At 39.6% G+C, this 15,992-nt stretch overlaps 1 protein-coding gene across 1 annotated transcript in view; it reads right to left on the bottom strand.

The window, feature by feature from the left end:
• LOC128888962 (bone morphogenetic protein 1) overlaps nucleotides 1-15,992 on the bottom strand; it is an 82,359-nt gene that overhangs the window by 17,736 nt on the left and 48,631 nt on the right. The window contains exons 2-4 of the mRNA XM_054146195.1: nucleotides 14,890-15,042; nucleotides 14,596-14,797; nucleotides 12,097-12,372 (exon numbers count right to left, since the gene is read on the bottom strand). Of these exons, the coding sequence (XP_054002170.1) occupies nucleotides 12,097-12,372; nucleotides 14,596-14,797; nucleotides 14,890-15,042 (631 nt within the window). The remainder of the gene's footprint in view (nucleotides 1-12,096; nucleotides 12,373-14,595; nucleotides 14,798-14,889; nucleotides 15,043-15,992) is intronic.

Here is a 15,992-nt window from a genome sequence, read left to right as displayed (position 1 = left end):
AGAGACACGATTTGTTGCGTTTAAATCCGAGCGAACGAGTGATATCGGGAAATAATAACGTGTGCAGGGAGCACTCGTTTCGCGAGAGTACTCGTTAACAACACGGTCGAACCTGTTTTTAGATAGGGATCGCGTAAAGAACGCAGAAAAAAATGGAACTTACATCTTGCAACCAGCGGCTCGGCTACGAGCGATTTCGTCAATTAGGACTGTCAATTAGGACAAGTGTAAGGCGTAAGTGTCTAATTGTAAGTGGTGACCTCGGTGGATCAAGGATATGGATGCTTCAATGCTGATATGCTTCAACTTCATCCTTGAAAATTTCATTCCATAAACTTCGAAATGAAGGATTCTTAACCCGTTTGCCAGGGACGTCTAAAGAGAACTATGTTCTCAATTTTTTGAATTTTCAATATTTAAAAATTATTCTGCTAATGAAGATGTTTCTTGATTTTTTCATTTCAGATAAGCATTATTAGCACATACATGCGCATACAATTTACTCGGGAATCGAATTCAAATAAAATGTTAGCGACAAGAAGAAATTTTCCACTTTTCCATGCGATGCCACATGGGACAAGATTAATTGGGTTAAGGTTCAATTTCTTCGTTAGTCTAGTTGTTGAAAGATAAAATACATTTGTCCTGCATATGAAAGTTTTGTATGTGCGAGGATGGGTCGCTCTTCCCGATATGTAAATACATACACGGGCGTCACGTGAATGAAAAAGGAACAAAAGTTCATTCGAGTATGTACCACCGCCGGGTGCCGTGAATATTTTTAAATGCTCCGATTATTTTTCGATATACTTATTAGTAACACTCAAGTGCGATCTTTTCAATTTCTTCCAACTGCACCTCATCTTTTCGCTAGTAGCCCGTAAGTTCCTACGATCACGTTGTTAAAAATGCCGACCAATGTACTCGGGAAAAGCGATATCGAGGCCGCGAGAAGAAACGAGAGCGTACAACGGGACGATCGAGGCACGGAAAAACGCACGGTGCGCGCCAAGCAGCCGAGGGGAGTGACACTATGAAAAATAATTTTCCCCCCTTCGCGTAAACATCGGCGTAAGCCGCGGAACGAGCTCGCGCGTGTGCCTGCTCTGCCCCTCGTTTATTAGTACTAATTACCGCGGGGGCGTAATTCTCCTCGGATTCTCTGTCCCCCACGTTCCCCCGGCGACCTGGGCCGCGAGGGGTGAACCACCCTTCCAGCGGCGACTCTAGACCAGGCAGCAGTCAAGCTATGCGCTTCTGAATCGGTGCTGGCATTACAATTAATTAACGGGACCTCTCGCCCGTGAGCTCCATTAAGGGTGCGCTAGCACCGTCAACGAAAGGGAGGCGTACCCGCGCTTGCACGCGCAAATCGTAGAAATTCTCGGCTTGCTGGATGGAAAAACCATAAGAGACCAAGAGAGAGAGAGAGAGAGAGAGAGAGAGAGAGAGAGATCTTTTTAACGACGCCACCCGGTCTCCTGCGGTTTCCCGGTTTTACGATCGCGCCGGGTGCTGGACCACCACCGGGTCAGCTTACACTTTACGATTGACCCCTCTTGCCTCGTCTTATGAAATAAATATCCACCCCTTCCAGCCGCAAAGACCCGGAAAAAAATCGAAACGGGAATGGAGAAACGCCTGGCGCTATTGCCTTCGCTACTAATCGTTGCCCACGGTAACACCGAAGCACATACGTGGCGCAAACCGCGAGTAGGGGATTAAACCCGAAGAAATACATCGAATTGCCGGCTAAAGTTCTATTGCGCGAGTGTTCGTTGTCGAGATAATCAACATGGAAAGGAGGATTAGAGTGCAACGATATTGTTCCCGTTTGGATCAGGCAGTTCTTCGAAACGATTAAGAGAGCATTCTAGCACGAAGCTTTCAAACTATTCGGTTTCTTTTGCATCTTCTCAATGTGTAGACCATGCAGAGGGTGGACGAATGTATATCGAAATATATCTGCTAAATGATTTTGGTGAACTCGGAAAACGAACGTTAGGAACGTCTAAAGAGAACGGTGCACGCAATTTTTGGAATTTGTCAATGTTTCAAAATTATTCCGCTTCGGGCCACAGCGACGCTAACGTCAATGAAGATGCTTCTTGATTCGTTCATTTCAGATAAAGAAAACGCCTGGAATCGCGGCAACTATGAACGTACTTTGGTCAGGAGGAACTGTACGAGATCACTTGGAATACGTTTAATTTTGACTATTTTCGATTTAGATTAATTTCGATTCTTTTTTTTTTTTTTTTTTTTTTTGTAATTTCTCAAAGCATAGATCTTCGAAAATATATCTGCCAAAGGATTTTGTTGAACTCGGAAAATTAACGAAGTCAGGGACGTCTAAAGAGAACGATGTTCTCAATTTTTGGAATTTTCAATGTTTAAAAATTATTCTGCTAATGAAGATGTTTCTTGATTTTTTCATTTCAGATAAGCAGAACGCCTGGAATCATACCAACCACGAACATATGATACTTTTTACAAGGATCGTACGAGATCACTTGACCACGTTTCATTTTTAATATTTTCACCTACAAAAAATTATGTCCGTCCATAAAATGTGAATAAATACGTGTGCAAAATCCTTTACAAAAATTCCTTATAGATTAAAGAAAAAATTCTCAAGAAGCACTAAAAATTGACGCACTGGAATACCCTTTTAAGAATTTTTATTACATTCCTGCCAAGGAAGACCGTGAAGAATCGAAACTCTTCTGGTCGAAAACGATGAAAAATGAATAAACAGTTTGACAGAAGTCGTGCAAACATGATTTTAAAAACGCATATCCAAATAAATGTATTCGTTTCGAATGAAGAAGAATTCGTACAATAAATATTTATGATATACAAAATGTTTCAAGTCGGAAATTAAATACCTCAACCAGAAATACAATCGAATAAGATTTCTACAAAACCTGTACGAGGTTGAAAATAAACTAAAGTCGAAGGATGTTTGTTGATTTTATTTCGTACATCAATTATTAGCCAGCATTGTTATTAACGTTATTTTTCTCCTTTAGATTTTCAGTCTGCGGTGCTTGTCACTCAGCCGAGTAACTTCGCGAAGGAAAAGCGAGATTATCTACGTTAAGGCGATTTGTGCTTGACGCGTTTCGAGTATGAAAATGAAAAATGAAAGTAGCCTGTCAAGAAAATGAATCGTGTGCTGATGGTTGGGCGGTTAAAGAACCTTCGGTAACGATTAACCATCTGACAATGACGAAAGAATAAAGCTTATTGTTTTAGTTTCTTTCGTCTTTCTTGCAATCTATGACAGTTAATTTTCTACCGTCTCAAAAATGTTGGATGGAAAATGTACGCTTGAAAAATATGCGAAGATAACAATAACCGAATGGTCCATAAAATATAAAATCATTCATACGCGGTGCTAAATTTCATTTGATAATTTCTGTAATTAAATTTCAATAGAGACATGATTATACATTTCTTCATCGATTATATAAAAATATAAATTCAATAATGAAACGTACAATCAATTATTCATATAGATTTGAAAATATAAATATAAATATAAATAAAAATATAAATTCGATAATGAAACGTATAATCAATTATTCATATAGATTCGAATATCGCTAACATTAATCATCGTTTAGCACGAATAGTGCGTTCCATTTCCGTTCGAATATTTCCTCCAAGTTGTTCCTTTCTTCAAATGCAATGGTAACATTTGAAGATAGCGTTTCAGAAAATTTAGACGTGCATTTCCTTCGACTTTGGAGTTAATCGTTACGGCTTTGTGGTAGGTATCCGGAGCCCGCAGCGAATACGTCTTGCTTAAGACTACGTCTAACAATAAGTACTGGCGAGGAACAAAACCGGTAGTCCATTGTTTTGATTGTAGCGATCTTGTTGGAGCTGCCGCAAATGCAGTTCGGGATATAAAATGTAACGATAATCGCGCGATTCGCTCCAATCTCTGAAACCATTAAATCCCTGCGTCGAAACTTTCAACCCTTCCCGGTTCAGGGATTTAACCGAGTCCTCCTAGTAGCAAAGTCATTCGTGGTTGATACTTCCGCCCGTAAACGAAAAGTGGCACGGAAAGAAAATTATTTCTCGTCTCGACTACGGCTGCATCTCCATTAAAGATGCAGTTTCCTTGGATTATACAAACATTAAACACGAGAAAGCGATCTTTTACTTTGACTTAGCGAACACTTTCTCCTCGAATACGATATTTATAATGCTTCATGAGTTTTCAGGTTACTCGAGGTATATGAAAATGACGAATACGAAAAACATATGCGAAACATGTAGAAAAAGATCTCTCGTGAATTACTAGAACAGTAAGATAATATTTCATTTGTCGTAAACGCATGTATGGGCAAATCCCCAGAAATTTCAGATTTGGAATTTCACGCCTTTATTCAACATTATCTCTTGGTGTTTCAATATTTTATCATGCGAACGTTTCTAGTGGAAGGTATGACGGAAAAACTGTTTTCTACGGGTTTTGACAAATTCGTAAGCTATCCGAGAAGCTAGGAAGTCGTTAACAAATTGAAATTTCAAAAAATTGCCTCGTGACTTTGTTAATTTTCAAATATTTCAATAACGGCCGCTGTTTCGAAATATTTTGAGCAATTTAAATATTAAAGAAATATTATTAAATATCATTTGAATATTTCTCAGTTTACTGTTACAGCGTTCCGAATTTGTTCTCACGAACGTTGTACTTCCGAAATATATCGTATCTTTCGTTGAACGTTGCAAGTAGACAGCTGAAAATTTCTTCTCTCTTTTTTTTTTTTTAATAATGTTTTCAACCCCTTTTATCGACTCGTCGAGGAAACACTCGCTGGACTGCAGCGATTACGCGTGAACAACGATTAATTAATTGCTTCGTGATTAATTAACAGCTGGATCTCCGCGCGTAACGAATAATTGATCGAAGACAAAGTAATTCCAATAAAATACGCGATCGTATAAAATTACAATCGACGTTGGCGCGCGGGTTGTCTGCTCGACGTTCGATTTGTTCGACCACGATAAGTTGCGTCGCGGTTAGCGACAGTTTGACGGGTCGAGCGAGCACGTCGATTGAAATAGTAGCGATCGAATAAAAAAATCCGAGCCATCCCCCTTTCTATTATCAGTGATTGATGAAAAATCGCGAGGCGTTGAATGCCGGGGAATCGGTGGATTATTTTGGTATGGCGAGGACACTGATATATTATATTGTGGTTTATTGCTTGGTGGTTCTGGGAGGGTTCGCCGTGGGGTAGAGATGGATCGACATTCGAAGGGGTGGTAACTAGCGCACGTCAGAGCTAATAGAATGATCTATGCGTCTCGCGATCGTTTGATTGAAATCCACGTCGAGTCGGACGATGGTGTTCCCCGATGGAACCGAACGGTTCTGTGAATGCCGGCGTGCAATAGAAAAGGATGACATTTTGAAAAAGGGGCGAACCGAGTCGCGTGACTTTCCGATGAATTTAGTGGCCCCGGTTCTAATGGCATTCATTCGCGTGCTTTAATTTAAAATTCATCGCGGACACGGTCGATGATCGTTTACCAAATTCAAACAACGAGATCGTTTTTATTTATTGTTGTACGCAACGGATAAAGAAAATTCTCGTTGAAACTCTTGATGTTCGAGACAATCCATGTCGCAGAGATTCATATTGTTCATTTTGTCGTAGTTTTTATGTTCCATACGACTTTTTATAGTTCCATTCGGTCGGACTCGTATCGATTTATATTCCTTATTCGTTTGACTCATAGTATTTTGTGCATAGTGCATTTTTATTAAAATACATAAACTGTTGCAATTGAGGGGAGGAAGTAGTCGAACTTTAATTAGAACATCATAGCAACAAATTATTACGATTTACAGTAACGGAACAATTTATATTGTAAGTTCTCTGTTGAAGTATCTTCTCATTTGATTGTTCAATTTTAGTTATATTTTTTATATTGTAAGATATACTTTTAATTAACAACTCTTTCGACGAATTATTATTATAATACAATCATAACACATCAAGGGAATAATACTTCCTAAGTTTCTAATACTTAACCGTTGGAAGCCTAATTTTCCAAATTAAATTTTTAACAAATATCAATGTATTTATCGTTTGAACAATTTTGACAGCTGACGTTTATTTTTTTAACTGTCGTTCGAAAGAACACTATGCAATGGTAATATACGTACATCCAAATTATAAAAAACAAACCGGTTGCAAGCGTACAGCTCGATTTGAAAGTCCGGTGTCAAGTTTGAAACTTAAAGCATTCAACACATCACGATCGCGTCCATGTGAAATTAGTTTGATAATTGTATTTGCCTCAAGAGAATCATATTACGAAAGAAAAATAGAAGTCCGGTCGTGGTACCGGATAACTGCGAAACGGCGGCTGCGTAAATTCGTTAAAGAATATATGGAACGCGTCATTACATTTCCACGAGAGGCGAATATATGAAATTCATTTCAGCAGTGGTCATATTTCGTGACGAAATTTCGCTCTGTGCGTATACGGCGACCCGATAAAATCATCTCGAGTGCGGAGCATTTGTCATCAATGAAAACGCGGCACTGAACCGAAATCTATTCGTTCCGGCCCCTTCCGGCGAACAATTAGCGGATATATATTCCCAGCCAATAATCATTCTATTCTGACGGGACGGAAGCAAAACAGTAATTAATTAATTTAGCTGTTGCAGTAGAATTCAAGCGATCAATATTTTACAATCACGTCTACCTTTTCAACTATTTCGAGTATGTGTTTTAATACTCGCAAGCACATCGCGGATTAGATGCATTTACGTGTGATGCAAGTACGAGGCATACGGGCCAATCCACGGAATGTTTAGATTTCCAATTGAAAAAAAAAAAAAAGAAATTTCTTCGATGACAAGATCTAACATAAATCGTACGCGTGATCGATTTTAACTTGACGGCGTGGACGCCAGGAGGTAAAATTCAAAAAAAAAAAAAAAGGTTTTGAATCATAATATTGAAAGCAAAAAATGTTTGCGAGGGTTGATGCGAAGGGGTTAGTTCGCCCCCGTAAAAAGGGCGGTGCAGAAAATCGGCATTTCTGAAGGGGTTGAGAAAATAAAAAAATTCTTTGAGGCGACTCTCATTGATGAGAGCAACCTCGAAGAGATCAAAATAAAACTCATTATTCGTCACATCCTTTCAGCTCGTGTAATTAATCTTTTTTCCATTTCCGTTCGACAGACTGAATTATGTAAAAATATATGCGGTGCTACAGTCATGCTCCCCAGTGTAGTATAAAATACATTGATTTATTAAATTCTTTATCAACACGTTCGGTGACTCGTGTCGCCACACAGCGTGGAATGAAATGCGCGACGAATCAGGCCATCACGTCTCCGTGTTTTACGCGGGAATTGAGTTCGCGTTATAGCGGCACGCAGTGACGCGCGCTCGCTTCCATTTTAATCGAATTCATTGAAACGGGCCTTAAATTCTCCTTTCAGCCGTCCATCTGACTGTCCAGGTGACAGACAACGACCGCGATAACCCCGGTGTCCCTGATAACTCACCGCTGAAAGAGTGGTCCATGGGGATGCATGGCAAGATACCGAGCGGAAGAACCATAGTCACGGAGGACAGTGGAAAATGATGGGTTACGGGAACCGATCTACTATCGATCCGCCGACGTATTCGCTGAATACGAAATTCTCCCTGGCCGATCGCGATAAATCACTCTTCCTCCATCTTTCTCCGTTCGGAGCGTTTCTTCTTGCATTTTTCTTGCCATCTACCCACCGCGACCCCCCCAACCTCTCTGTTCATCTTTTTGCCACTTCATTCCCAGGAAAGTTGAAACGACCGGTAAAAAGGGAGAGATAGATCGATAGGGCGAAGTCACCCCCGTGGCACGATCGCTTTCACGGATTCTTCGATGAAAAACGTTTAAGCCGCGATTAGATTGGACCCACGGTGAAATTAATGCGCCCCGCCCGACGTTTTTACCCGATGCTTAAACCCCCGACAACAATTTACAGCTGGGAGATCTCGCGGAAAAATGCGAACCCTCGGAGAGCCTTCCTATCGCGAAATAATTATTCCTTTTCCGCTTTTATCTTAAGCAAAACCGACGCGTTTAAACCTCGGCCGACGCTGTCTGGACGCAGACCGCTCGTCCAGTCTAATCCTCGTCGTGAGATTACACTTAAACATTTATTTTCCACGTAAGTGGGTCGAATAATGCTTGTATGAGGTAAATAGTGTTCCTCGAACTTTATTATAACGTTATGAGTCTTGATAAGGGGCGTTAATATACAGGGTGTTCTTGGATTAAATGGTCACCACTTGTTCACTCGTGCTGTCTTCGCTTGTTAAAAAAAAAGTATACGTGTCGAATCGAGCAACCTCCTCCTTTTCGAAGTCGGTTAAAAATTGTACGCTGTTCCTCGAAAGTGGAAGTGGAAGTGCAGTGGAAGTTATTTACGAATTGACCCAATATTATTAATGATTGCGCAGATGGAGAAATACGAGAATAAAAATTTTGAAAGCATCGTTTTTTACGTTTCTTGAATTATATTTAATAGGTAAATGTGACGATATTGTAACATTGATTTTGATCTATACTCGACGTTTTGTAAATGATACAGAGTCCACAATTAAAGTACGTATTCGTGTTATCAAAGCAATTCAACTATTTCTTTGTATTACATCTAACAAAACTCTCTTTAATAACTCTCTAACAACTCTCTTGTTCTTGTCTAAAAACTCGAAAAGCTTGCGCCATTGACGCCACTCGAAAGGATTCACGAATAGTTATTTGCATAATAGAAGAAAAATTGTTGGAAAGACATCAAAGAGCTACCCAGCTCCGTATCTCTGAATCGAAACGAACGAAAGTAGAGACGTTCTTCTCTAAATACGTTAAATATCGCAATATATTTAGGCTTTCCCGTTTCTTTTCAGGGCGACCTCGTTCGATCGGAGTCACGTGAAAACGTAGGTAGAAATTCCTGCAGATCCAAGGTTTAACCACGTCAAAGGTATCGGATCCGATCCGACTTGATCCTCTCCAGAATTCTCTGGAGCTTCATTGGAGAATCACAGTACGATCGTGTTTCACGGTGTCGGATACAGGCCATAAACAAACGCTTTCGTAAGCCTGTTTCAACGTGCCGGAGGACGCCCGCTGAAATACTATGCCAAACCCGCTGATTTCCGGGCACGGCGCCAGGAAAATTCGCAGGACAAGCGGGAAATGAAATTTTTAACCAACAGTTACCGAGGTATTAACTTGTCAGACACCATTTACGCATAGAAGAATCGTAAGTAACAAAATGGGTCACGATATCGGAAATTTAGGTTTATAAAAATACCCATTTATTTACGATTCGCTAGAAAAGGTTCACTCGAGTGTTTTCTATTAGACTTGTATCGTCAAAAGATATCGTAACAGGAAACAGAAAATGAAATTCAACAAGATCGAACATGTTACGCGTACGTTATAATTCAATTTAAGTAAATGGAAATAAAATTGATAGCTTCGAAAGGCGATCTTGAAATCACCTCTCTAAAAACGGACCGAGAATTTTGTTGAAATTTCAATTGGTTAATTTTTAAAAAATTTTCAAAGTTGAAAAAGAAATCGAGAAGTTTGCGCGACGGAAACTTTCTTTGAATTTGAAACATTAAAAACATTCTCGGCCTGAATTAAGTCCTACTGTTAAAAAACAAGCGTGTAAAATTTTGTTAATATCGGCCTAACGAGAAAAGTGTACCTCAGTGGAGAAGTTTTTACTCAATAAAACACCTTATGTTCCAAGCATCTTAAGAGTGACTTTTAGTTACTAAAATGCCATATGTTCTAAGCATCGTAAACAAATTTATGGTTTAAGCTTGTTCTAACGTCGAGTTCCTGATTAATCACGAATCTTTTTGTTTTCACTTAATTTTAGAATGAAATTGTTAACGTAATATATATTATATGATACGACATAAATTCTAATCGATTGATTCGTATAAAATAATCTAAAATAATCTTTTTCGTCCCTGCTACTAAATGTTAAAACATAACACACGACGTTGCCACGTTTTACTATATAAGTATGACATTTATTTTATTCACTTTTTCGGTAGAAAATCACGAATAAAACTATCTCTCGCAGATCCGTTTACTTTTTCGTCGCGCTGTTGTGCTGCCTTCGGGATCTGCCATTTATCGTAACTCCATGGCTAAAACCGTACGTTGTAAAACAGTCCGTAAAGTTGGTATAAAAATGTAGTTTTATTAAAGTACGGGCGAAAAAAGGATTTTCTCCGGTACAGTTTTCCGATACTGCGCCCCCTTCTCTGTTCCAGACTTCATCCCCTGGGTGTTCCCCTATCTGAGACGCACGTAATCTGTACACGGACACATCCGCGACCGGTCAGATACACTAGCGCCGATGCTGACAGGTTATTGGCAGTTCAAGGGCTGAAAATGCCCGACCGGCAGTATCGGTCCCCATTTTCCAGCTTTACGATGAAGGCCATTGTTATTGGCATAGTAGCCCCACCGGTGGAAAATTGTTGGCGATAGGGGAGAGGGTGCAAGTTAAAAGAACGGAGTACACTATCGAACCCAGCAAAATGCTTAATCACTCTATCGAGCGCAATTTCGGATGAATCGAGAAGCTGAAGTTCTTACGAATACTTTGATCATTCTCCTACAAGAAACCAAATCAATTTCTTTTGAGGTATTAGTAGAAGCGACAGTGTAAGGACCTTTTACTTTTCGATGATTATTGAAGCTAAAAGTTCTTTTCAGTTCAGAATTTCATCCTAAAATTAAGTGAAAACAAAAAGATTCGTGATAAATTTGGAACTTGACGTTAAAAACAAGCTTATAACTATAAATTTGTTGATTCAAATGTCGTAATCGCAAAGATACTTGTCTCCGATTATACCTCCTATACGTTCTTAAGTAAAACTGGATATTGAATAATTATAGAAAATAATTTTCGTCGATTAAATAATTCTTATAAATGTATTTCAGTTACTTTCGAAAGATCTTCTCTTAAAATCTCATACGAATATTGGCAAGAAGTTTCGCGTACGGAAGATAGAGACAGCCCAGTTTCATTTACGTGTTTTACATTCAGTCGGTGTAGTCGCGTGAAACGAGAACGCGAAACCCAATCGAGTAGTAAGACATCAATTTGTACCTCTCTGATGTTTCGTATCGTTCTTTATACTCTCATCGAATACTAATATCCGGTAGGAATCCTAAGCACCATAAATTTCTACTAGCATCTAAACCCTTTCGAATCGAGGTAATAACTTTTCTCGATAAATACGTTTTGCGCCGCGGAATTGTTCCCAGTGCACTACACGTACGGAATCAAAGCGAATCGAATTTCTTGTTTTCTTCGTGGCAACACGACCGTGATACGTTCTCCAAACTGCTTGCACATTTATTTACTTTTAAATCCGGGTACTAGTTAATTTCGTAAAACGTGAAGTTTATTTACTTTGGTCCTTGGTATCTGCTATCGATATTGTATGTACATGCCCACATTCTACGAAATTTCTTGTTTTTCGTTTTAACCAGGGACACATATGGTTAGTTCAATTGTATATGCAATTACTTAATCAGAAATTTAATCAATCGATTTTGTAAAAGAAATGAGTTTCTAGCCACTTACTCTACTTTTTAGTAATAATCGGTGTTATTAAAGTTGTTCTTTTATTTATGCGACTAGCGATTAATAAATGATTATCAAGTTATCTGTACACGACGAGTTATTAAGATATTAACCATTTGCACTCGAGAGGTGACTCTCAGTCATCGCAAGGTTTTCTTTAGGTTTAATTTCTTTGGAACTCGAAGTGATTCTCAAATCTCGAAACAGAGATCTCATTTTCGAAGTCGATATAATCTTAGCATTCGTGGCAATAGAATGCTAAGAAAGCATCTCGAGTTGCTGGTAGATACCAGAAAAAAAGGGCCTCGAGTGCAAAGGGTTAAATCAATCTTTAGATATCCACAGATCAATTGATTCAAGTCACACTTTCTCGGCTAAATACGTAAAGTTTACGCATAGTTGGCGATTGAAGCTTAAGAAATAGGGAACGTTCGTACCTTCTGCGATGATGACGACGATGACGCCGTTTCGATACGTTTTGGGTAGTGCGCTCCGGTTGAACGGTGAACATTTCCTCTACGTTCTCTATATTCGCATATTTCATTTGATTGGTGTTCTCGGTGGTCGTGGTAGTCGCGCTCGACTCTTGGGACGTTCTTGAAGGAGTGTTCATCGATTTCGTTTCATCCACGTTGGACTCTGTGTGGGTGATTTGATGACTTTGCTTTCGAACAGAATGTCGTTTTTTTGTCGATTGTGTTGTCGACTCCAATCTAAATATAAATGTCCAATCTAAATAAAATTGTTGCTTCCTGAGCTCAAATTTAAAAAAAACTTTGTAATAGAAAAAAAAAGAACACGAATAAAGCATTCGACAAAATTAACATCTCCGTACGTCATACTTCCGATAACGAATGATAAACCGATCGCTGAGAGAATAATTAAAAAATGAATTCTTTTCAAATTGAAATATACAGGGTGTCCGAAAAGTCGGGGAGGAGCCGGAAATTGAGGGTAGCCGAGACGATTCCGAACAACAATTTCCTTTGCAAAAATGTCGGATGGGGCTTCGTTAAGGAGATATTAAGAGAAAACCCCGACCAATCGGAGCGCGTAGCCTTCGCTACCGCGTCCGCTCCAACGGTCTACGCGCGCTCCGATTGGTCGGGGTTTTCGCTTAATATCTCCTTAACGAAGCCCCATCCGACATTTTCGCAAAGGAAATTGTTGCTCGGAATCGTCTCAGCTACCCCTCCGTTTCCGGCTCCTCCCCGACTTTTGGGACACCCTGTAGAATTCGAAACACGCCACGTGCAACACTTCACGATGGAAAAGCTTCACGCGTCGTAAACAAATTTTCAACGATCTTTGTGCCCTTTAGAAAATCTGACAAAAGGGACACACGATTCGGAAACGAGTAATTACTTTGCAGTCGGATAAAGACGGATACGAACGCGACGACCTAGAAGTCGGCGGGACGCGCTTCAGAAAATCTTTCCTACGTCCACGAGGTGAAAAACCGCGTTATTTTTGCCATTTTAATTGCTTTCTCGGGTGTTTCCTTTTTGAATTTCGCCACTCGAAGCGGCACGCCACGCGGAATATCTCTTCAAGGAGTGAAATCTCTTATGCTCGCATCGCTGGCATACGCGTACGCGCGCGTAATTCTCGCATAAAACCAGAGATGGGCAGAATTTGTATCTAAATGCAAATTTCGCACGACGAGCAAAAGGTAAACGACTTTTAATTATTGATAAGAAGCGGTTCACTGGCGACTTTTCAACTTGATACGTAAGGTGATTATTAAGATTGAATTTTCATTTATTTTTTTTTTTTTTTTTTTTTTTAGACAAGACTTTCAGATAAATCTAAATTCAAACGTGTGTCTATCGTATCTATGTGTAAATATTGATCGAAATTGTACGGCACGTTGAACAAATAAAAATTCGTCCCGAATATATTCTTGTACGGAGCAGATCTGATTTTTGCAATATTAAAAATTATAGATCAATTTTTATTTTGCAAATACTACTTCGAGGTCACGTTTTTAAAAATCCGAGAAAATTATCGTTGCATTCCTTGAAGTTTTTTTTCTACAAAGTGGCCAAGTTTCATTCTGGTGTTCTTTCGATTAGTTCGCCATTATAGTCGGCTAACCGGACGTATATTGCTCTACACCTATTAATAAACGAAATCCACGAAATTTTGAAGTTTTTCATAATGTCTAAACGCTGCCATTTATGTTCGTAGAAAAATGTGGATAATCCAATCTTAGCCAATGATACTTCCTTAGACTTATTCTCCATTAAAATATCTTGTCATAACACGGAAACAATTTCTGAGAAATTAACTATCACTTTTGTTGCAAATCGGGTTCTGTGCACCGATTCCGCTATATTACACATCCAATAAACGTATCGATCAACCAAATCGTGTTCAATCGTTTACATAGTTGAACAGATTTCATAATCGATGTTCTCGAAAACAAAGCCATGGACGAAACACGTCATACTAAATTTTTGTCTTATTTTCTCACATAGAATCATACCCTGGCCGTGTGTACTACGAATTCCACCCGAGCCTGTACGTATTGGATTGACCAGAAAGTTCGTGCCAATTTTTAATAAGTTTATCGAATTATGTAAATACTATTTCATTCCACAACCTTTCCACGTTTTAAGGAATGTACGCGTGTTATTTGTTCTCAACCATTCTGATATATTCAGACCTGTATCACCTACCAAAAATCGGCACAGACTTTTCAGACAATCTTATACTGGAAAATATTCTGTGCGTTTCCATTCCTTGTTAGTCAACGACAATGACACACCTGGCTTGTTTTCGAACCCCAGAATCCTCGTTAATCAAAAATGCAAAGAAGCGAATTTACTATCGTTTCGAAGTGAAACGTACCATCGATGCGATGTTTTCGTTCGTTATCCGTTATTTGAATAAAACTTTACCTATTCCTGGTTGAAAGTTTCGAGTTGGTCTACCTGAATTCGAAGCCCTCGTCCCTGACGTCGGGCCCGGCGTCGTTCCTCGCGTTAAAACTGAATTCACCACCGAGCTCGCCGTCCATGCTGTATTGATTCCGGTCCACCATAATTGGTTCGGATTTCTCTTGAGAAGCCGCGATCTCCTCGTTCTCCTGATGTGCCTCGTTACCGCCGTGCTCATTTTTAAATTGAAGGATCTCTGAAACGACACCTGTCGCTAGCACGCCGACGAAAACGCGTTTTCTTTCTATCTTTTTCCCTTTGTCGCGAGACCGCGGGGAAAGTATTTACCTGTGAGACCCTCCTCTTCGACCTGGAGACCCTCTTTCAAGACTTCGTCCCGGTACTTCTCCAGCTCCTCGAGGTAACTCTTGTTGAGCTTTTGCTGTCGCCATTCTGTCTCGTACTTGATATTCGGCAGGGCGATGTCGCCGAGAAAACCACCTGAAAGCACACGATATTAGAAAACCTCGGTGAGATCGGTCTTTCTTTCCCTTCTTCTTGGGTTATCATATTCAACGCGGTGCTACTGGCTTCTCTCAAGTGTCAGTTGCAAGTAAACGCGAACGGGGTTACGGGCGAAACTTTCTAGACTACGAGTGGCTCTGATGCCCATTGTTCCGTAATGGCGGCGTGATCCTTCAAATTAGTTCGCATTTTTGCCACTGTTTTCACGCACTTTTTCGTAAGATTACTCGTAAGTTATAACTATAACGAACTCGTTGAATAGTATCATTGTGTACTGTATATTTATTTAGTGTATTATTTGCTGCATGCCTTGCACGTGTAGCGCGCCATTAAGATACATTCACGACTTATTACTGGCGTTTAACAGAATAATCGGAGTGTGCCTACGGCTTATTCTGTCTTATTTAAAAAAAATGCCAATGCTCTTGAATTTCTTAGGGAAGTAAACGTCAGAAATACAGTGTTGTTAGGCCCGAAGAATATTTTCTTAATTTATATATAATCCTAACGTACATGTATTAACGAATTTTCAGCTGCTCTCGCAACTACGAAAGGTTGTCATGGCAAATGTTGGCATATCTTACTGCATAGAAGAAAATATGACACCGACTTGCTGGTGTTTATGTCCCTAAGAAAGTCAAGTGCATATATATATATGTAAAAGATTCTTTAAAATTTGCAACTGCTCAACAAGCGAATTATTCAGGTGACCTGTTTAAAATGCACCACCCTGTATGTACCTTGTTGTATACAAGGTTGAAATAACTTCCTAACGAACAAGTTTGGGGCATAAGTATGCAAGTACTTTTATGTACAGCGCAAGAAACTGCATCGACCTGTGTCGTCAAAAATATAGGTTTCCATTTTTAAAAAAAATGCAGTTGCAGAGAGAGAGAGAGAGAGAGAGAGAGAGAGAGAGAGAGAGA

Source organism: Hylaeus anthracinus, unplaced genomic scaffold (genome assembly GCF_026225885.1).
Source record: "Hylaeus anthracinus isolate JK02 unplaced genomic scaffold, UHH_iyHylAnth1.0_haploid 11994, whole genome shotgun sequence".
In the NCBI taxonomy this organism is placed as follows: Eukaryota; Metazoa; Arthropoda; class Insecta; order Hymenoptera; family Colletidae; genus Hylaeus; species Hylaeus anthracinus.
The sequence above is the reverse complement of the archived record's forward strand: the minus strand, read 5'-3'. Positions and strand labels throughout refer to the sequence as shown.